At 43.1% G+C, this 21,970-nt stretch overlaps 1 protein-coding gene across 5 annotated transcripts in view; it reads left to right on the top strand.

Moving 5' to 3' along the window:
• LOC306939993 (protein CutA homolog) overlaps window positions 1–20,720 on the top strand; it is a 139,130-nt gene extending 118,410 nt beyond the window's left edge. For 3 of the 5 annotated variants that reach the window (XM_079524857.1, XM_079524858.1, XM_079524861.1), the window contains exons 3-7: window positions 5,142–5,290; window positions 12,698–12,757; window positions 15,513–15,558; window positions 16,150–16,199; window positions 19,944–20,720. In XM_079524857.1, coding sequence (XP_079380983.1) covers window positions 5,142–5,290; window positions 12,698–12,757; window positions 15,513–15,558; window positions 16,150–16,199; window positions 19,944–20,046 — 408 coding nt within the window. In that variant the 3' untranslated portion in view covers window positions 20,047–20,720. Of the gene's footprint in view, window positions 1–718; window positions 1,109–5,141; window positions 5,291–12,697; window positions 12,758–15,512; window positions 15,559–16,149; window positions 16,200–19,943 lie in introns of those variants that run through there. The other 2 variants (XM_079524859.1, XM_079524860.1) reach the window with 2 other exon arrangements.
• The last annotated feature ends 1,250 nt before the right edge of the window (window positions 20,721–21,970 follow it).

Raw genomic sequence — 21,970 nt, 5'->3', positions numbered from 1 at the left:
GCCGCGCCCGGCAGCCAGCGAAAACAAGAGGTCTCAACAGGCCCGAAAATTAAGGCCCCGGCCCTATACATGGGCCCTCATCAAACCCTGTACACTCACCCAGGCGGGCGAGGGTGTGTGTGTGTGTGTGTGTGTGTGTGTGTGTGTGTGTGTGTGTGTGTGTGTGTGTGTGTGTGTGTGTGTGTGTGTGTGTGTGTGTGTGTGTGTGTGTGTGTGTGTGTGTGTGTGTGTGAAAAGTGTGTAATGGGCATTTACAGAAAATGTCATATCGGGAAAGACAGGGATACATTGTTTAAAAATATTGTTTTTTTTATAAACACTGTTATAGACAAATGTTTTCTGCAACCATAACATTATGACTGCTTAATTTCACATTTTTCATATTGTGAAAAATAACTTGGCATTCGCTGTGAGAAAGGGATGTTCTATTCTATTCTATTATGTTCTATTCTATTCTATTCTATTCTAAAGCTGTCCTACTAAAAAGCACTTCTGTTTATTAAACAATAAAGCCGATTATGACCCAGCCAGGCCTGGGGAGGGGGGAGGAGTTGTGGCAGAAATTCACAGCCCTTTGATTGGACAGGGGGTCGTGCAGGAAGTGTTAAGCGACCAATCGCAGCGACAGAGATGTATCCCACTCTCCGTCGCGCACCGAAAATAGCAGATCCACAAGCTCACAGCGCGTCGCGGCATCGCCTCGCCGTGAGCTTGCGGATCTTCCATTTTCGTCGCGCGACTCGGCTGTACGACGAAGTACAAACAAACCACAACCAGACAGACCTGCTTCTAGTCTATGGAAATAACACTCAATCTATTAACAAAGTGAACTTTATTTGTTTATTCTTTCACATTTGGACTTTGCTACTGCGTGCCATAAGGAAATAATGACTATTTAAAGTAACTGTCGTCGCGTGCGTGGAATAGCCTAATACAAACAAGTTCACAGACAGACTGTCAGCTTATTTCTAACAGAGTGAGTGTCGGAATGAGTCTGGCTGCCGTCCGTAGGATCATGGAGTGGATGTACCAGCGATGTTATCTGAAAGAATGGTGCTCCCACTACAACCTTCGCTCGCTGTTTTTAAGATTTTTTATATTTTGTTTGGTAAGTATAGCCCCTACCATGCAACTAAACTAACTAATAAGAATTGTATGGGCTTCATAGTTTTGTTGGGATTTCTCATTTTGGAAAGATTTTTTTTTACAGCATATTTAATTAACCACCCAGTGAATGTTAAATTGTTGCCTTGAATCTCCACACCATTGTTATGGTTAAGTTAACCAAACTAATACAATTAGTAGGCCTACTAAACATCATTTATTATATTATAATAAAGGATGTTTTTGTAGCATATTACAATCAGTTTGTGTAGATCAGTCATTTATAATGTCTTATTAATTAGGCTGTTGCTCTGAATGTCCACCACAGTCTACTATAATACAGTATACTGTAGTGTGTAGGTCAATAATGTATATATCCTTAACAACAGATTCATGTTTCAAAGTCTAGAGCAAGGCTTTGATGTTGTTAAGCATTAAGGAGTGTCACCCACTGACAGGATGATGTATGCATGGGGCTGACATCATCAAGATACTGCATGCACATGATTACCATGAGACTGTATATCCATAAGCAGAAGCAGAAAGAAAGCACATTTTAAATTGCTTATACTACAACTACATGAACAACAGGCCCCTCTACTCATTTAGCTGCAACAGAAGGTGGCATCATTTTATGACATTCCTGAGAGCACTAGATGATGATGATGATGATGGTGATGGTGATGATTATTGATTTATTATAATAACTAAAGCACAAAACAAGGTTAGAAATTACTACTACTTTTTTGAGTGGTGCAAACCACTCCAACAACCAGCTTTGTCTGTACCCGTGTACCTGTACGTGTACCCGTGTACCTGTACGTGGGACCCATATAAAATGAGCATGGTTACTATGGTCACTGACATTACGTCAGACCACAGCTGATCAGGCTATATAAGACCTTGCACCACTCAGTTCACACAGGTGTGATTTTTAAATGTATAAAATGAAAATGTATCCAATCTGTGTGTGTGGTAGAGTAGGCTATGTTGTTAATATAGGCTACTATTATTATACAATTTTTGTGGTAGTCCCTGCTCTATTGAGACATTCAGATCGTGTCAAAGGTCATGTCCACTTGTCCAGTGTTGCTTGATCGGTCACTGCACGGGGTACCACGGCATCCACCCAAAGATTTTTCAGGAGCACATACACGGCCGCAGACGCACACACATGCATTGATTAAAAACAACCTTAAGTTCACACACCTCAACATAGTTTACAAAGGCTGCAGAGTGCAGAGTTTTTACACAGCGTGAATTAACATAGGACCCAGTGTGTGACCCAGACACCTTAGCCTGGAAGGCTGGCTGTGCCAGGCTACAGACACACCTAGGCTCTGGTGTGTGTGACCTGAAAGGCTGGCTGTGCCAGGCTACAGACACACCTAGGCTCTGGTCTGGTGTGACCTGAAGTTGTTAAGCGACGTGCGCATGACGTCACTACAATAGCGTACGGCCAGAGATCGAATCACCAATGCAACACTGGACATGTCTCACCCAGACACAGGATCTGACACTTTTTGACCTGGAGGTCAAGATTCAATTTATCCCCTGAGCAAGCAGGCAGGATCTATTAGCTCAATGGTTTAACCCATTTTGGGCGGGAACCCCTTTTGGTGTTAGCATTATGTTATGCTTTAGCTATTGAAAAATAGCAGATCTGGCGCGCTACGAGCTTGTAGGTCTGCTATTTTTTAAATATCGAACAACGACTGACATAGAAACATAGCTTTTTCAGAAAACTGTCTGGATGTAGAAGACATTTTTAGAATCTGATCTCAGGTAAAAATGGGTTAATACAAAAACATGCCAGCACTTGCACAGAAAAGAGGAGGAAAGTACATATTGCACTGCTTTAAGAAATAAAATAAAAATATAACCAACAGAACAAAAACCCAATAGCAGTACAAGGTAAATCATTTAGAGAATCACGATACGTGATACTGATACCTAACCTCACTCTTGACCAGCCACAAACAAACTTCACCTTGACTCACGGTTACTACTGGACGTCTTGTGGATTATTTACCCATTTTGACCTGAGATCAGATTCTAAAAATGTCTTCTACATCCTGACAGTTTTCTGAAAAAGCTATGTTTCTATGTCAGTCGTTCTTCGATTTTTCAAAAATAGCAGACCTACAAGCTTGTGAGCTTGTAGATCTGCTATTTTTCAATAGCTAAAGCATAACATAATGCTAACACCAAAAGGGGTTCCCGCCCAAAATGGGTTAACCACTTTCAGCCTAGTGTCCCCGTTTTTAGGCAATGGGCATGCCAATATAACCTGACTCCGCCAGATGGTGGCAGTATTGATTTCCTCCTCCTGCTTCCCATCTGGACTCTCTCAGGCAGAGATGATGTACTTACTCCGAACCAGTTCTGATCGGAGCGATATGCGGCCGCTAGAGGCAGCATCAACAGACTGATGGATGACGTATTGTAGCTGTGCCACAGCGCACATGTAAACACAACCTAACAGGACTACAACTCAAAATTATTATTGGAGATATCCGATTTTTGTCCCGCTGCTTCCGGGTTCATCGTTTCTGCTTGAGAGAGACCAGATCAAGGTATAGGAGGAGGGAACTTGTGGACTCAATACTGCCGCAATCTGGTGGAGTCAGGTTAATCCATTTTGGGCGGGAACCCCTTTTGGTGTTTTAAGCATTATGTTATACTTGAAAAATAGCAGATCTACAAGCTCATAGCGCGGCACCGAGTGGCGCGCTACGAGCTTGTAGGTCTGCTATTTTTTGAAAAAGCGTGAAACTGTGGCGCAAATCTTTGAATATATATATTCTTTCAGAGCGAACGTTTTTAACTCAAATCTTTGCTTCTGGGAGGGTCCCTGGAACAACATATTTTCAGATGGGGTTCGGTGGCCAATTACATATCATGTTTGGGGGTCCTTGACATGAAATATTGAGCACCACTGATACAGAAACATGAGGTTTTTCAGAAAATTGTCACCATTTAGAAGATTGTTTTTTTAAATTTCGACGTCAGGCTTAAATGGGTTAATGCCAATAGGCTCTAGGCGAACATATTCATAACATTGTGTCGCTGTTGGGCTCTATCTCCATTTCTTCTATGCCCTACTTGTTCTATCACATTTCTTCTATCACACTACAAGCGTCACACAAATGCATCAAAAGCAGCAGATCTGCAAGCTCGAAACGTAGCGCGCAGCGCTTCGAGCTTGTAGATCTGCTTGTCGATCTACATCTATATCGTATTATTTTTCCACCCGACAGAGATGATTTCCAAAATGTTCCAAATGTTTTCCTAAAATGTTTATCTCATTTTCCAAAGGCGAAATAAGCCGATCTACATACAAGCTCAACATGTGGCATGACGGAATTGATATGGCTTAACCCATTTTGACCTGAGATCAGATTCTAAAAATGTCTTCTACATCCTGACAGTTTTCTGAAAAAGCTATCTTTCTATGTCAGTTGTTCTTCGATTTTTCAAAAATAGCAGACCTACAAGCTCATAGCGCGCCACTCGGTGGCGCGCTATGAGCTTGTAGATCTGCTATTTTTCAATACACTGACACCACGCTAGACAGGAACGCCCAAAAACGTCACATCCGGTTTTAGCCTGGGGTAAGAATTTTCTATGGCTGCCAATGCAACTTGGTCCAATCCTTAATCACATACGGACAAACATCTATGCCGATGCTATCTAACTTGCGGAGGTAGCGTGCCTTGTCCACGGGCAACAGATCTTTCATACGTATAGGATAATACGTTTGATAATCGCTACTCTGCTCAATATTGTTTTGAAAATGCCGCAAATTGCATTGCAGTGAATGAGCGCAAATCACAACTTCCCCCGGGGGTGGGCGGAGTCACAGTTTGAGGCGCTGATTACGCGCCGTGGTGTCAGTGTATAGCTAAAGCATAACATAATGCTAACACCAAAAGGGGTTCCTGCCCAAAATGGGTTAAGTGGGTTCGAGTGAAATGTGTAATGGTGACGAGGTGAATTGTCCCATGCAGTTGTGATTGTCTCTCCACCCGTGTCAGCTTGTGGTCCTGTGCGCGTCCATGTACCCTGGGCTGTGGTCTGTGGGTGTCCAGCTCCATGCTGCCGTCACCGGGAGCTACCTGCCAGGACACCACTCTGTCCTGCTCGTCAACTGTCCCAACGAGCAGGCAGCCAAGGACATCGGCAGGTACCGTCATCTGTTGACACCGCACGCACGCACGCACGCACGCACGCACGCACGCACTCACGCACGCACGCACGCACGCACGCACGCACGCACGCACGCACGCACGCACGCACACACACACACACACACACACACACACACACACACACACACCAACTTACAGCTTCCTAGGTAGGTTGCTGTGAACTCTTAAATGGACCCATTTGTACACAAAGTTAAAGACATGCAAAGGTCCATTTGGACCTCTGGTGGTCCCCGGACCCTACGTTGAGAAACAGTGATGTGTACACTGTACAGTAGATCATACTTGAAATTCTTGAATAAACTGTAATGTTGATAGAAGTGTATAAATATAAGATTGCTGTTTTGACTCAGTGATATGGTGTAACCGAGCCAGTGTATATCCTACTACAGTTTCAGCATTCATAAATACTTGCTTTTCATTTAATCTAAATCGTTTTGGAGACCGGTCCCCAATAATAATGAATTGCCAACACTTGGAAACAACGTCAGTGCTCTAGCAAGTACAAAGAGATGAAGTGTATCCTTGAATGTTAGAACATCTGTCATGTGAATTTAGCCGACCCTTAGAATCCCAAGAGGGCGGTGAGTGATGATTGAGATGAGTGGCCAGCTCTGAGAACAATATAACACCAGGCAGGCAGTATCACACGACACGGTGAACAATACTGGTGACATTACGTGGCCAGGAGATATGAGTCATAAGCAATCTACTGTAGAAGGGAACATGGTATAAGCAAGCCCACACAGGAACATGACATCATGGTTGTTCTGCAATGTGGATGAGTTGGGGCGGGTGGCTCAGCGGCCACTTGGGAATCGGAATGGTTCCCGGTTCGATTCCCTGACCTGGGTTACTGTCAAAGTGTCTTGAGCAAGACACTGAAACCCTAACCACTCCCGATGAGCAGTTTGGGGCCTTGCGTGGTTTCCACCGCCATCGGCGTGTCATTGTGTGTGAATGTGGTGGCTCAGGGGTAGAGTGGCTGGATGGTAACCGCAAGGTTGCCAGTTCGAACCCAGGCTCCCCCTTAGTGTCGAAGTGTCCTTGAGCAAGACACTGAACCCCTAATTGCTCCTGATGTGCTGGTTGGTGCATTGCATGGTTTCCGCCGCCATCGGTGTATGAATGTGTGTGTGCATGGGTGAATGTAATGCACAATCTATGTAAAGCGCCTTGGATAAAGGCGCTATATGAATGCACCATTTACCAATGCGTGAATGCATTACAATGTAATGCACATTGTAAAGCACTGCCCATAGAAATTGGTCCGTGACCCATAGATGATGTCCTGACTCTCCTGACCCACTGTTTGGGAAACAGTCCCATAAATAATGCAACATTTAGTAAACGCATCTCAATGCATCAGTGGTCGTCCAGTGTTCTGGTAAAGCAGTGACCATGGCGTGCGTCACACCAAGTATATCTACACTATATTACTTACACAGATGAGAGTGAATCATTACAGATAACCATTTAAGCACGTCAACCCTGAAATATACCATAACAATCAGCGGGAGAGGGGGGAGAGGGAGGAGGTGCATCGCTCTTGTATAGCAGTATAAAAATAAACTCTTATTTATTCTGCACTATCATTATGTTTCCATCTGGCTGACCTTCAGCAGATCTGATCTGATCTGGCGGAAAACCTCCAGCCAGATGGAACCACCATGATAGCCTTGGATAAATACACTATATATTTTTATACTGCTGCCAGAGTGCGGTGGTGGAAAAAGTCTATTTTTTTTTTTTTTTTTACTATTTAAGTAAAAATATCAATACTGCAATGTAGAAACACTCTGTTACAAGTCTGGTAATCAAAATGTACTTGAGTTAAAAGTACAAAAGAATTGGCATCGAAATATACTTAACCCATTTTGACCTGAGATCAGATTCTAAAAATGTCTTCTACATCCTGACAGTTTTCTGAAAAAGCTATGTTTCTATGTCAGTCGTAATTCGATTTTTCAAAAATAGCAGACCTACTATTAGATCTGCTATTTTTCAATAGCTAAAGCATAACATAATGCTAACACCAAAAGGGGTTCCCGCCCAAAATGGGTTAAGTAAAAATATCAATACTGCATTGTAGAAACACTCTGTTACAAGTCTGGTAATCAAAATGTACTTGAGTTAAAAGTACAAAAGAATTGGCATCGAAAAATACTTAAAGTAGGCTACCAAAAGTAAAGTACTCATTATGCAGAAATAAATGTTCCATTGTTCCGGAATGTTCCATGTTTCACAAGCTGTCATATGTATACAAATATTTTGAAAATAGCAGTTTACAAGCAGATCTGTGAGCTTGTGGATCGGCTATTGGAAAATTGTATTATCTAGTGACTTTAAAGTTATGGATTGTAGTGCAAAAAGTACTATGTTTGCCTCGGAGATGTAATGGAAGTAGAAGTAAAATTGTAAATGTAAATGCTCCAGTAAAGTAAGAAATCCCTCAAAATTGTACTAAACTACAGTACTTGAGTACATGTAGTTACTTTCTACCACTGTTGTTACTAGAGTGATGCACCTCCTCCCCCACTAGCTGATGTGTTTTGATATGGGTTTTTTTTTCTCTTTTTAATATAGTTCTTGTCTAACGGGATACACGGTTCTAAACCAGTTAGTCGGTAATCCATCTCCCAGGGGTATAGCGCATTGTACGGAGGGTGGACGACCTTGTTTTTATGGTTGTGTGATGTCAACAACACACCACTCGTACCTACTTACTTAACCCCATGCAGGCCTGACGTCGAATTTTCTTTTTTTTTCTTTCTAAATCATGACAATTTTCTGAAAGATTTGAGGCACATTTTAACGATTTTTCAAGCAGCAGACCTACAAGTTCATAGCGCGCCACTCGGTGGCGCGCTAGGAGCTTGTAGATCTGCTATTTTTCAATAGCTAAATTATAACATAATGTTTAAAACACCAAAAGGGGTTCCCGCCCTGAATGGGTTAACCCCATGCAGGGGCGTGCAGAGAGTGTTAGAGGGGGCAGGGGCTGAAATCCCGTTAAGAGGGCACTTTTGGACAAAAATAGCGAAAATGGCAGCTCTACAAGCTCTCAACGCGTCACAGCGCGACGCGTTGAGAGCTTGTGGGGTGCATACTTAGTTTAGACTAGTCATTGGTTAGACAAGGGTTAAGGTTAGGTTTAGGTGTGCTGCCCCGTGGGAGGTTAGGTTTAGGTTTGAGATAGGTTGTAGTTGTAGGACTAATGACTAAACCAAAAACTGTCTAAACTAAGTACTGCACCCGAGCTTGTAGATCAGCTATTTTCGGGGTGCAACCCAGCACTCTTTACCTAGTGGAGATGCGGTGTAACGACATGGATTTCTAAACAAATGTGTTCAACGCAAAATACTGTGTTCACGTTCAGGAGACTTTGGAAAAAAAAGCAATTCTCCTGAATGCTGCCTTCCGGCATGGCAAGGAAAGGAGGGGCATGTGCATTCCTTTCACCATAGTAAATGCTGCATTCGTGGTCTGGAAAGGGCAGTTGTTTTACAGATGGGTAAAAGGGCAGGGGCTGAAACCCCCTTTGATATCCCTGTCCCCATGAAACCTGCAGTTCCTATTCTGGGGTGAACATTTTTTTGTTAAAAAAACAGCCAACCTGCAGGACAAATTGGTGTTGGTAGGCAACAGGAGGCCCGGCCTGGCAAATCATTTTTTGTTAAGGATTTACAATATCTGACAGTCCCACCTACAGTAAGGCTATAAGGCATTGTACAAATAGAAACTCTATACCCGACTAGAAGAATGCTTCTAGTCGGGTATACAGTTTCTCTCTGTATCTAAGAAGAAAAGTTGTGCATGAATGTATGCCTCTGTCTCCAGGTAAAAATGTAATTAAAAAATCACACCTGTGTGAAGTGAGTGGTGCAACTCTGTGTGGGGGTTCCCGGGGGGGGGGGGGAGTTCCAGACCCCCAGGAACGCGCCCAGGGGGCCGGGCCGGTTCCGGCGTGCCGCCCCGTGTCTGAAACGGTTGAGAAATGACAGAGTTAGCGTGTGCCGGTCCCTGTACTGTACTGTACTGTACTGTACTGTACTGTACTGTACTGTACTGTACTGTACTGTACTGTACTGTACTGTACTGTACTGTACTGTACTGTACTGTCACTGTACTGTACTGACACACCCAAAATCATCATATATACAGTTAATATGTGCGTGTGTGTTTGTGTGTGTGTTAGGTTGCGCACAGGTGGTGAAAAAGAACCATGCTGTTTTCGTGCTTTCAGGCACCCACTAAGGCAGCCAGCCACCCAGCCACCCACACACATAACTCCATAAGGGAGTGGTTGCACCACTCAAAAATATATAAAACCTTTTAATGAACAAGCATTTTTATCTACATTTCTACACCTGTAACATTTTCCTTACACATCTTACACTATCAGTATGTCGTTATTATACCACACACGTCCTAATTATTAAATTGCCAATATAGTTACTATTGTTTAAGGCAGTCTTAATGCACCCTTGAATTAGCCATTGATTATGTTCTGGCCTGCCATCTAATTTGGCTTAGAAAACAAATTGGCTCGAGGCAAACATGTCAACCCCTGAGTCGGCGCGGTTGATTAACGCTGCTGTAGTGTTTACTGTGTCTAAGCCTTGAGGCTAATTTATACTTGATCACACATGCTGAAGTGTTTTGATGTCGGTTCTGTTGAGCACGTTGGAGCGATACTTTCCCATTTAAAAATATGTTTTACCCACATAGTTTTCATTCTGTATATAATATTGCTCCCCGCTGTAGAGTCTTAGCTGCAGCCTGCATGTAGATGAGTTCTGGCTAGTTACCTTACCAGTAACTTACCACCAGACGTAGAGAGAGCTCTTTCTCACTACCTGTCATCTGTACGCACTACGCACCCAGCGGCCATCTGTACGGGAGACATCAGAGGCACAAACATACTTCCCACAGATCAGAGACATCCAAAGAGAGTTTGAAATCATGACTAATGACAAACATTAGTACCTCCCGTATCTGCCGGGTTGAAGTACAACAATGTACCCTAACAACACAGCAGCAGGGTTTGTAGATAGACAACCTTGTTTCTTGTTGTGTGATGCCAACAACACGCCACTCCTACCTACTTCCATCCATCCATCCATCTTCAACCGCTTATCCGTAGTCGGGTCGCGGGGAGCAACAGCTCCACCAGAGTGCTCCAGACTTCCCTCTCCAGAGCAACATTAGTGACTTCCTCCTGGGGGATCCCGAGACGTTCCAAGGCCAGTGAGTCGATGTGTTTCCTCCAACTGCGCCTTGGTCTGCCCCGGGGTCTCCTCCCAGTGGGACGTTCGTCGAGGACCTCCCTATGGAGACGCCCGAGAGGCATCCTAACCAGATGCCCCGAACCACCTAAGCTGGCTCCTTTCCAGGCGAAGGAGCAGCGGTTCTACTCCGAGTCTCTCTCGTGTGACTGAACTTCTCACCCTATCTCTAAGGGAGATGCCAGCCACCCCTCAAAGAAAACTCATTTCGGCCGCTTGTATTTGCGACCTTATTCTTTCGGTCATGACCCACACTTCATGACCATACATGAAACCTAGTGTCTCTATTCTTGTGTGAACATTTTGTTTAAAAAAAAACATTTTGTTAAAAAATGTTCACAGTTGAGCAAAGTTGAGCATTAATGTATGTCTCTCTGTCTCCAGCTAAAATGTTATATAAAAAAGCATTTTTATTTGTATTTATTTCTATACCTGTGACAGAAGGATGTGGATGACCACCTTAAAAGTCTACTAATCATGCACAGCTGTGTCGATCTTGGTATGCAGAACCACTGTAAATACAAACGGAACAGATGACTTTGAATAAATTGTTGCTATTCTTTGTTTTATACTATTCATTCATCACAAGATAAAACAAAATTCTGTTTCAATTATTTTAGCTATTATTATAGCTTTGTTTTCTAAGCCAAATTAGATGGCAGGCCAGAACATAATCAATGGCTAATTCAAGGGTGCATGACTAATGACAAACATTAGTACCTCCCGTATCTGCCGGGTTGAAGTACAACAATGTACCCTAACAACACAGCAGCAGGGTTTGTAGATAGACAACCTTGTTTCTTGTTGTGTGATGCCAACAACACGCCACTCCTACCTACTTCCATCCATCCATCCATCTTCAACCGCTTATCCGTAGTCGGGTCGCGGGGAGCAACAGCTCCACCAGAGTGCTCCAGACTTCCCTCTCCAGAGCAACATTAGTGACTTCCTCCTGGGGGATCCCGAGACGTTCCAAGGCCAGTGAGTCGATGTGTTTCCTCCAACTGCGCCTTGGTCTGCCCCGGGGTCTCCTCCCAGTGGGACGTTCGTCGAGGACCTCCCTATGGAGACGCCCGAGAGGCATCCTAACCAGATGCCCCGAACCACCTAAGCTGGCTCCTTTCCAGGCGAAGGAGCAGCGGTTCTACTCCGAGTCTCTCTCGTGTGACTGAACTTCTCACCCTATCTCTAAGGGAGATGCCAGCCACCCCTCAAAGAAAACTCATTTCGGCCGCTTGTATTTGCGACCTTATTCTTTCGGTCATGACCCACACTTCATGACCATACATGAAACCTAGTGTCTCTATTCTTGTGTGAACATTTTGTTTAAAAAAAAACATTTTGTTAAAAAATGTTCACAGTTGAGCAAAGTTGAGCATTAATGTATGTCTCTCTGTCTCCAGCTAAAATGTTATATAAAAAAGCATTTTTATTTGTATTTATTTCTATACCTGTGACAGAAGGATGTGGATGACCACCTTAAAAGTCTACTAATCATGCACAGCTGTGTCGATCTTGGTATGCAGAACCACTGTAAATACAAACGGAACAGATGACTTTGAATAAATTGTTGCTATTCTTTGTTTTATACTATTCATTCATCACAAGATAAAACAAAATTCTGTTTCAATTATTTGATTGCAATGTGACTCTAATTATCTAATCATTTATTTATTTTGATTCAATTGTGCATATACAGTATGTATGTATTGCTTTAGTTTTGATTGTTTTATTTCACACTGGCTTTGACGGTGTCCCTTTTGAAATGAATTAGAGAGAGAGAGAGAGTGAGAGAGAGAAGGTCTTTGAAAGTAGCCATTGTTGCCTGATATGTAAATTTAATTTCTTCATAGAAACTTGTAACGAAGCACTTCTTTTAGTTAGCGTTATAAAGCATTGTGTCATATAATTTCCCTAATTCATCAGGGACGGACCCCTTGATGTTTTTTGTTTTGATTAGATTTAGTATATTAGTAATGTAGCTGGGGAGATAGTGAAGAATCCCCGGTCCCCACTTTGAAAACGACGACTGGTGTCAATTGAATGGCTGATTTCTAACCCTCTTTCTCTTTTTTATGTCACTGCATCTGCCTGCAGGGTGATCATGGAGAGAAAGATGGCAGCCAGCATTAACATTCTCTCCAAGACCTCCACCATGTAAGTCATGTTTGATCCTGAGACGTCTCTGTCTGTCTGTCTGTCTGTCTGTCTGTCTGTCTGTCTGTCTGTCTGTCTGTCTGTCTGTCTGTCTGTCTGTCTGTCTGTCTGTCTGTCTGTCTGTCTGTCTGTCTGTCTGTCTGTCTGTCTGTCTGTCTGTCCGTCCGTCCGTCCGTCCGTCCGTCCGTCCGTCCGTCCGTCTCTCTCAACCTTTCCATTCAGCTCACACTCTCGCTTTGTTTTGTCTCTTTCCAAGTGGGGCACCAGAGAGTTGTGAGGTGTGACCCTGCCCACGGCCAGTCCGTACTAGCCTGGCAGGACGCCAGAACTTCTGTCTGTCTGTCTGTCTGTCTGTCTGTGCCCCTGCTCTGTCTCGCTGAATCATCCAAAATGCATGAAGTCCAGTGAAGCTGAGACATGCCAGTCAGATCCAATTACTCTCTGGTCTTCTCCTACAGCCCTTCACACTGACCAGACGCCAGTGGTGGAAGAAAGTCCAACATTCAAAATGTTACTCAAGTACTCAAGCAGAATTACCATTGAGTATTTCTGAATGTGCAACAATGTCTCCAAGCTATCTAAATTTAAATCTGCATTGCATGTTCATGCGCAATGTTTTTGGGCTTAAAATCTACTCCTGTTTTTCTCCTTTTTTGCTTGTACCCCCTTTTTAGTCCTAATAGTCATTATGTGAATGATTTCCTCCCCACACACACATTTCTGTGTGTTGCTGTCACTGCCGCTGTGTCCTACTGGCTCACCTGCCATTGAATGAGGAACCCTCGGCCACCAGGAGGACGTCAAAGAGCCAGCATCCTTTTCCTCCCGCCCTTAGAGTATATATTAATAGAGACGGCACCGGATTCCTCCTCCCATCCACTTGCATTAAGTTGCTCAAAGGCGCTGCCGTTGGCTATCATTGCGCCGTTTGCGCGCGTTCACGTATGAAACATTCGTTCACGTGTCATGGACCCAATAACATGAACGTGCGCAATGATAGTCAACGGACCAGCGCTGGCTCGAGCTGCAATGACAAATTCGGCCACTATGTCCATTTCGCCTCAGAGTTTCCTCCGGGTTCCGTCTCTATTAATATATATTCTAAGCTCCCGCCCAACACTCCCCGCTGATGCCGCCTCCCGACCCGTGAGATTACGTGCAGTAACAATTATCACTCTCCCCGCTTGCGTTCGTAAAGACACTTGACAACGCCGGATGCACCACGGTGGATTCGAACCCCCAGACTCCGTTGTTGGTGGGCAGCTACTTTACCAATGTTCCAGCACCACTCGAGCGCTGGATGTGCTACCTTTTGAGTATTTTGTTTTAGGCTATACAATATAAATGATTTGTGGTTTAGCACTCCACTCCACGGGCGGCGGTGGCTCAGGGGTATCGTAGAGTGGCCGGATGGGAACCGCAAGGCTCGCAGTTCGAACCCGGGCTTCCCCAGAGTTAGTGTCGAAGTGTCCTTGAGCAAGACACTGAACCCTTAATTGTGCAGGTTGGTGCCTTGCATGATTTCCTCTGTCATCGGTGTATGAATGTGTGTGTGAATGGGTGAATGTAATGCACAATATATGTAAAGCGCCTTGGATAAAGGCGCTATATAAATGCACCATTTTACCACTGAGCAATCCCATTGCTCAGGCGCACCCTCTCTTTCTAACTCACCAAACTAACAAACTAATGACTAACCGACTGACACACAAACACACACACACACACACACACACACACACACACACACACACACACACACACACACACACACACACACACACACACAAACACTTCCTTTTCTTTGCTCTACTTCTCACAAGTTCTCAGTACTCGTTGCCTTGGAAACCACATTTGAGGAGATCTGGCCGCATATAAATGCTTTCATTGGTGTCCCCCCAAACACTAGGAACAAAGAGCTGGCTTGCATCAACAGTGAGCATAATGTTGGTATGCATGGTTTATCATACCTGTTAATGCATAAACTCAAATGAACATCACCCCCTGGCTGAAAAGTACGGAGGGGTAACTGAGCAATGACATTGGGAAATACGATGTCCTATCAAAGTTGTTTTTTTTTGTCAGTGGTGGAAAACTTAAGCTGCAGCTGCTTTGATGTTGTAGAAGTAGCAATAATTTAGAAAACACTCACAATATTTGACTTGAGTAAAAGTACAACATATTGGTATCGGAACACTTACGATACCAATTCGGTACCTTCCCGCAAGCTTCCGACTACGGAAATAAATCATCTCGCGAATACTCTATTTTAAAATGTTGGAACTCATGGCACTCATAACAAACCTAATCTACCACTTATCTAAACAGTGAAAAGGAGCAACAGGCCCTACTATGCATGGAGACAGGTTTACACCAGAGAATATGCAGGGGACCAGTTTGACTGTGTCAAGGACAGGTCAGGGGTAACTAACTCCTGACCCCGCATACCCCGGGGTGATAGCGGAGGGTTCTTTATCACCCTGAAGGGGTTTATTTCTCAACAATGACCGGCTCGTCCACCATTTTCCCACTTACTACACGGCTGCTTAATAAATAAGTAACCGCGCAACAGGTGCTCCGAGTCTTAGATTAGACAGCAGTCTGTTAATGAGCTCAGTCAGCAGTCATTATTAAAACATTACACACGGCGGAATTCAGTGATTGACCGAATCGGAATCAAGCATTCAACCGGGCCGTGTAATACATGTTAATAATGCAGTTCTCTAATGCATTGTGGTCTTTGCTTCTTCTCAAGGTATTATTGGAAAGGGGAAGTCCAAGATGCAACGGAAATCCTAATGGTAAGTAAGCGCACTGCAGCGCTCTAATGTGATCAAAGAGCATGCATAGTACAGTAATATAGTAGTTTGACCTTCACCAGTGGCGTGCACAGACAGACACTAGGGGTGCTAGAGCAACCTCTGCCCTTTTGGCAATGTGCCCTTTTTTTGTTTTTTTTCTTATTTTGTAGTGTACAGTACACTTGTACAGTATGTGGACCATGGTGATATTGATCAATTCTTTTAAGCTTCTAATATATTATTTAGGTCCTAAAATCTCTTTTGACCTGAGATCAGATTCTAAAAATGTCTGTTTAAAAATGACAGTTTTCTGAAAAAGCTGTTTCTATGTCAGTCGTTCTTTGATTTTTCAAAAATAGCAGACCTACAAGCTTGTAGCGAGCTTGAGCTTGTAGATCTGCTATTTTTAAATAGCTAAAGCATAACATAATGCTAACACCAAAAGGGGTTCCCGCCCAAAATGGGTTAAGGCAACCGGCCGGTTCCACGCGCTGCACAAGGTGCCCTTTTTTCTACTTGAGCACCTGCCCCTCTAAATGTCTGTGCACACCACTGCCTTCACAGCAAATTGACATGTCTTTCCCGTTGTAGCTGGTGAAGACCAAGACCTCCAGGATCCAGAAAATCATGGAATATGTGAGGTGAGTTCATACCGGCGGCAATATAAAGTCTGTTCCTTGTTTTCCTTTAACTTTTTTTCCATTCCTTTTTTTCTTTTTCAATTATTTTTTTTCTTTTTCTTTTGAGGGGATGCAGTGGTGGGGAAAGTACTCATTTCTTAGTAAAGTAAAAAGTGTCAATGCTGCAATGTGGACTAAAGTCCGGAATTCAAAATGTAGCCTAACCCTAACCCTTGAGTAAGGTCACATTCTCACCTAATACTTCGGTAGACTCAAATGCGTATGGGCGGAGAATTTGGATTCTTGCATATTTAATTTGATGCGGTTTGCCTTCACACTGGCTGTGTCAGGCGCAGCAAGGAAACGTAGCAGGGAATTTTATCAATGTGTTCAGAAGCCGATGTTAAAAAATAGACTTTTCACGTAAAGTGAGAGTAACGGAAGCAGTGTGTCGTCGGGGACTTACTGTGTGTGTGTGTGTGTGTGTGTGTGTGTGTGTGTGTGTGTGTGTGTGTGTGTGTGTGTGTGTGTGTGTGTGTGTGTGTGTGTGTGTGTGTGTGTGTGTGTGTGTGTGTGTGTGTGTGTGTGTGTGTGTGTGTGTGTGTGTGTGTGTGTGCGCGCCACTGTTCTTTTTTTTGGGCACATGAACGAGGCACAGCGGAGACGGGAGCGCAAAATGATCCGAAGTTTACAATAGTATAGATAGCCTACTCCCAGAGTCCCATTGATGATCCGATCACAATTATTATGCATATTCCATGTTAGCTATACAGTTTATAGATCATGCTGAGCTAAACATGTGTTTTAATTTTGAAGTATTTATATTTAAACAAGATGAAGAAAGTCTCCACTCGGATCCCCACACAGTGACAGACAGACACGCACGACAGACAGACAGAATATTCTGTACACTGCAGTGTTTTTTATGTGTTTCCTTAAGCAATAGATTAATGTGCTTGTCCTCATATTTCGATGAGGGCTTAATTCGGTCTCCTTATTTGACCACGTCACATGATAACGGGACATCTTTGCACTGCGTAAAATGAATATCCCTTCTCCGTCTCCAACTGTGTTTAGCTCCTTATCCGCCACATGATAGTTTGCTTCATTTCCTTTATTTGCTACGGATTGCATTCCCACCTGCACCGAATCGAAATCAAGTGCGTTTGGAAGCGAAGTGAAACCCCCGTTTTTGGGCGGAGTAGAATGCGGTTCTTTGCTGCGCATTAGGATTCGAATGAGCCTTCACACCTGCCAAACGAAGCGAACTTTCGGACAATGCGCAGCAGGATTTGTTTGAATCTCAGTAAAGCTTTCTGGTGTGAATGTCACCTTAAACACAAAAGTATTGGCATCAAAATCTACTTTAAGTACCAAAAGTAGAAAGTACTCATTATGCAGAATCACCAGAATGTCCCATTTAAAAAGTTTTTAAATGAAATACAATGTATACAAATCTTTTTGAAAATAGCAGATCCACAAGCTCACAATGTAGATCACACTGTGAGCTTGTAGATCGGCTATGTTCAAATGGCCGAAATGTATATAGGCTAGGGCTGAAGTGGTTAACCCATTCAGGACGGGAACCTCTTTTGGTGTATTAAGCATTATGTTATACTTAACCCATTTTGGGCGGGAACCCCTTTTGGTGTTTTAAACATTATGTTATAATTTAGCTATTGAAAAATAGCAGATCTACAAGCTCATAGCTTGTAGGTCTGCTATTTTTGAAAAATCGTGAAAATATTTATTTCAGAAAACTGGAGGATCTGCTATTTTTGAAAAATCGTGAAATGTGTCGCAAATCTTTGAACGTTTTTATCTCAAATCTTTGCTTCTATAGGGGGGTCCCTGGAACAACATATTTTCAGATGGGGGTCCGCGGCCAAATACAGATAATTCTGGGGGTCCTTGACATGAAAAAGGTTGAGCACCACTGACATAGAAAGTAGAAACATAGGTTTTCCAGAAAACTATTTAGACGACTCTTTTTTATTTTTATAACCGGCCTCAGTCCTAAATGGGTTAATGTATATAATGTAATATGCCGTCATAGACATATAAAGGCCTCTTCCGGCTCTGGGGCGTGTGTCCTCGAGAGAGGGGGCAACATTTTCCCAAGATTCCTTGCAAAGCATAGCGGAAGAGCTTTTGCGTGCGTAAGTCCCGGAAAAGACGCGCTGCGATAGACCAGTAGTCACTTGAGTGGCGGCGAGAGACATGGAGGAGTCACATGAGTGACGTCACTTGGGCAGCGACGCAGCGCGCCTTCAGCACTTCCTTTTGCACACACATCGCTCCAACGAACCGCAGCGGCCAATGAGGCATCTATTCATCTATTTAACCCATTCTGGGCGGGATCCTCTTTTGGTGTTTTAACTAAGCATTATGTTATAGAGGGTATGCATGTGACATCATCATCAAACCAGGAAGTTATGCAGGAACGCCTACTGAGTGGCAACAAATTTTTGGCCTTGACAGCCCATACATCCACACAGAAAAGTCTTATCTGATTGCATTAAACAACATTAAACAATGTTAAACTCACTTTGCATGTTGCTTTGCCACTCGATTTGCCACTCGATGTGCCATTCACTTTAAGCATGTGCATACTCTCTATACTTTAGCTATTGAAAAATAGCAGATCTACAAGCTCATAGCGCGCCACCAAGTGGCGTGCTACGAGCTTGTAGGTCTGCTATTTTTGAAAAATCGTGAAAATGCGGCACAAATCTTTGAATATATATTCTTTCAGAGCGAACGTTTTTTTATTTCGACGTCAGGCCTGAATGGGTTAAATATCTATGGCTGCCTCCCCAGACCAACTGTGGTGGTTTGCAGGACAGGGCCTGTGATGTACGTGGGTATTATTGGTAACGGCAACATTGGGGAGAAAATGGTGAAAAACACACACACAAATAAAAGGGTATTTTTGTAACGTTTCACAGTCATACTTGAAACAAAGTGACTATTTGAGCTATTTCTCAAAGTTGTGCAAAATTTTGATTTGTATACATGCTGTAGAGATGCCAGGTTCAACGAGGTTAACTCGTAAAGGTTGGAATTGCCAGGCCACTAGCGTACATAAACGCTTGGGGTTGTATCGAATATATATTTAATCCAGGTCTCCCGCGTGGAAAGACAACATCTTAACCACTAAGCCACCAAAGGGATATCCCTGTTATTCGGGGAAGATATTAGACTTTTAGGCCATCAGGCTGATGTTTTTTATCCTGACTCCGCCAGATGGGGCAGCAGAGAGTACACTGGGTTCCCCCCTCCTGCTCCCATCTGGGAACTCTCAGGCAGACTTGATGCTCCGGCCACAAAACGGCCTGGCCAATCAGCGGCAGCTAGAGGCGGGATCAAGGCATACACAGTGCTGCCTTGATCCCGCCTCTAGCTGTACTCTCTGCTGCCCCATCTGGCGGAGTCAGGTTAGAGGTTTTTAGCCACTCTGCTACATATGGAAGGCTGTGGCTCAGGAGGTAGAGCAGGTTGTCCAATGATCCTGTGGTGGGTCGGTGGTTTGAATCCCGGCATCTCCTGTCCACATGTCGAAGTGTCCTTGGGCAAGACACTGAACGCCACCTTGCCACCATTGGTGTGGGAAGTGAGGACGCTGGCGTTGTCTGTTCGCCGATTCATCTCCCAATGTATGAATGAATGGACCATTGTAGGCACGTAGTGCATAGAAAAGCGCTATATAAAAATACAATCTATTATTATTATTATGTCAACAAAAAAGGTCTGTGTCGTCACTAGGTCTGTCCACCCCTATGAGAACCCAGAGCTCCTCAGCTTCCTGGTGGAGGAAGGCAGTGTGGCCTACATGAAGTGGATGGACGAAGCCATTCCTGATGACTGACACATCATCTGGACCAGTCGTGGTTACATCAACACAGATTGTTCTAAGTCTGTATAAGGGTTTGAAAGGGCCTTCTGTTGGCCAAGAGACAGACAGCATGGCCTTGCTCTTGCATACCACCGCCGTAAAGATTAACCCAAGAATGTACTGAGGAAATCTATAATATATGGTCTGCCAAGCGGCTCCCATTGAGCTTCCTGCCACTTTAAGACTGAGAATGTTGGACTCATTTGTGACTTCCGAGATTGCTTGTTTGGACGTCTATTAGTAGGGCAAATATCAGCAAGAGTGTATATAATTTAAGACCAAAGATTTTACTACATATTTTGATAAACATTTTTCTAAAATATTTGCTGAAAATAATAATGATAATAATTGATATACTTGTATCAATGTGGTTTGAACAATGAGTAAAGATGAGATATCATATAAGGCTTCTGCCAGACAGAAATTATACCCAACACCGACTGACACAGAACTATGTTAATAATCTATAACACTGTCTCTGTCTCGCTCTACAAACTCTCTTCTCTTTTCCTAACCGGAATAGGAAATGATATGAAATGTTTTTGTTGTTGTTGTTGTTCTTGTTCTTTGTCATAATGTTATGCTGCTGCCTTGAGACACTTCTTAACTGCACAGGACTAATGTGATCAAATAAAGGCCAAATTAAATTTAAATGAACAAATTTATCATCAAATCAATCAATAATCTCTAGGTTTTAATTTCTTGGTTTAGTTGCTTATTCGCTATTATGTTTTGCTATGTTCACCAAAGTACCGGAGAGACCCCAAACAAAGTAAGTATAAGTATAACACTAATTTTAACAAAGACACATCACTGAATGCTAGCGTGCCCATAACTTAAAACACCTGGTCAATTATACAAGATATCCACAATTAGTGATGTTTTACATTTACTTGGCTATAGTTCTGATCCCTCTAGTTAAAATGTAGTGGAGTTTGAAATCAATTATGTCAATCGTGAACTGAAGAGAGTAATTTTGTAGGCTGGTCTACTCAACTGCTTGTGAGATGCCACATCTCAAGGGGCTATCCTTTCAATAAAATTCTGATAATTTTTTTTTCTAAAACTTGAGAGATATTGGGTTGAAAGTACAAGCAAAAAAAAGAAAGGATGACTAACTGACACGGCATTTTATACTATGCCTTACACCAAAATACATTCAGTCAAGTAGTGTAAGTTGACAAATTGTTAGTATTTTGGTACTGTAAGTGCAAGTGTTGATGCCAATAATTGTGAACTTTTACTCAAGTAAATTTTGAATACAGGCCTTTTACTCGTAACAGTCGATACTACTTTTACAAAACATTTGATTACTTCTTCCAACACCACTTGGTTCACCCATGCTATATTGTACTGGCACTGCAAACTGTCAGAATGCACTTCCCATAGCAATCAGAAATGTCGACTCACTCCCAATCTTCCGCCGTAGTCTGAAAACCCACCTCTTCAGACTCTATCTTAGCTCATAGGCCATAGCACTTGCCGTAGCACTTGCCCTAGCCTCGACAACCTTACAGGCGTATGCATAGGCTCAATTTATGTAACTTAAATAGCTCCTATGTAGACGTAGCACTCTATAGTGTATATGCATAGTTTCATTATAGAAATTCCACTGTTAGGTTCTTAGCTTAGGCCTATGTATGATTCATGATGACTATTTTTATGTATTTGATGTATTACATGGATTAAGCGTCTGCTAAATGCCTAAATTGTAAATTATCAGGGAGTCAGGGACTTTGACAATGTCTTTGTAATTTAATGCTGCTAAATTGCAAATGTTGCACCAATGGTTATACATGCAGAGCTTTGCTTACTGCACTAAAGCTGAACTGGGGGCTCGGTCTGCAAAAAAAAAAACAAGTGTTTCCGGGCATGAGGGTTTAACAATGGAACTGCA

The sequence above is a fragment of the Electrona antarctica genome, assembly GCF_951216825.1.
Source record: "Electrona antarctica genome assembly, chromosome: 16".
Taxonomy (NCBI): domain Eukaryota; kingdom Metazoa; phylum Chordata; class Actinopteri; order Myctophiformes; family Myctophidae; genus Electrona; species Electrona antarctica.
Note: the sequence above shows the minus strand (reverse complement) of the source record. Positions and strands in the feature narration are given on the sequence as shown.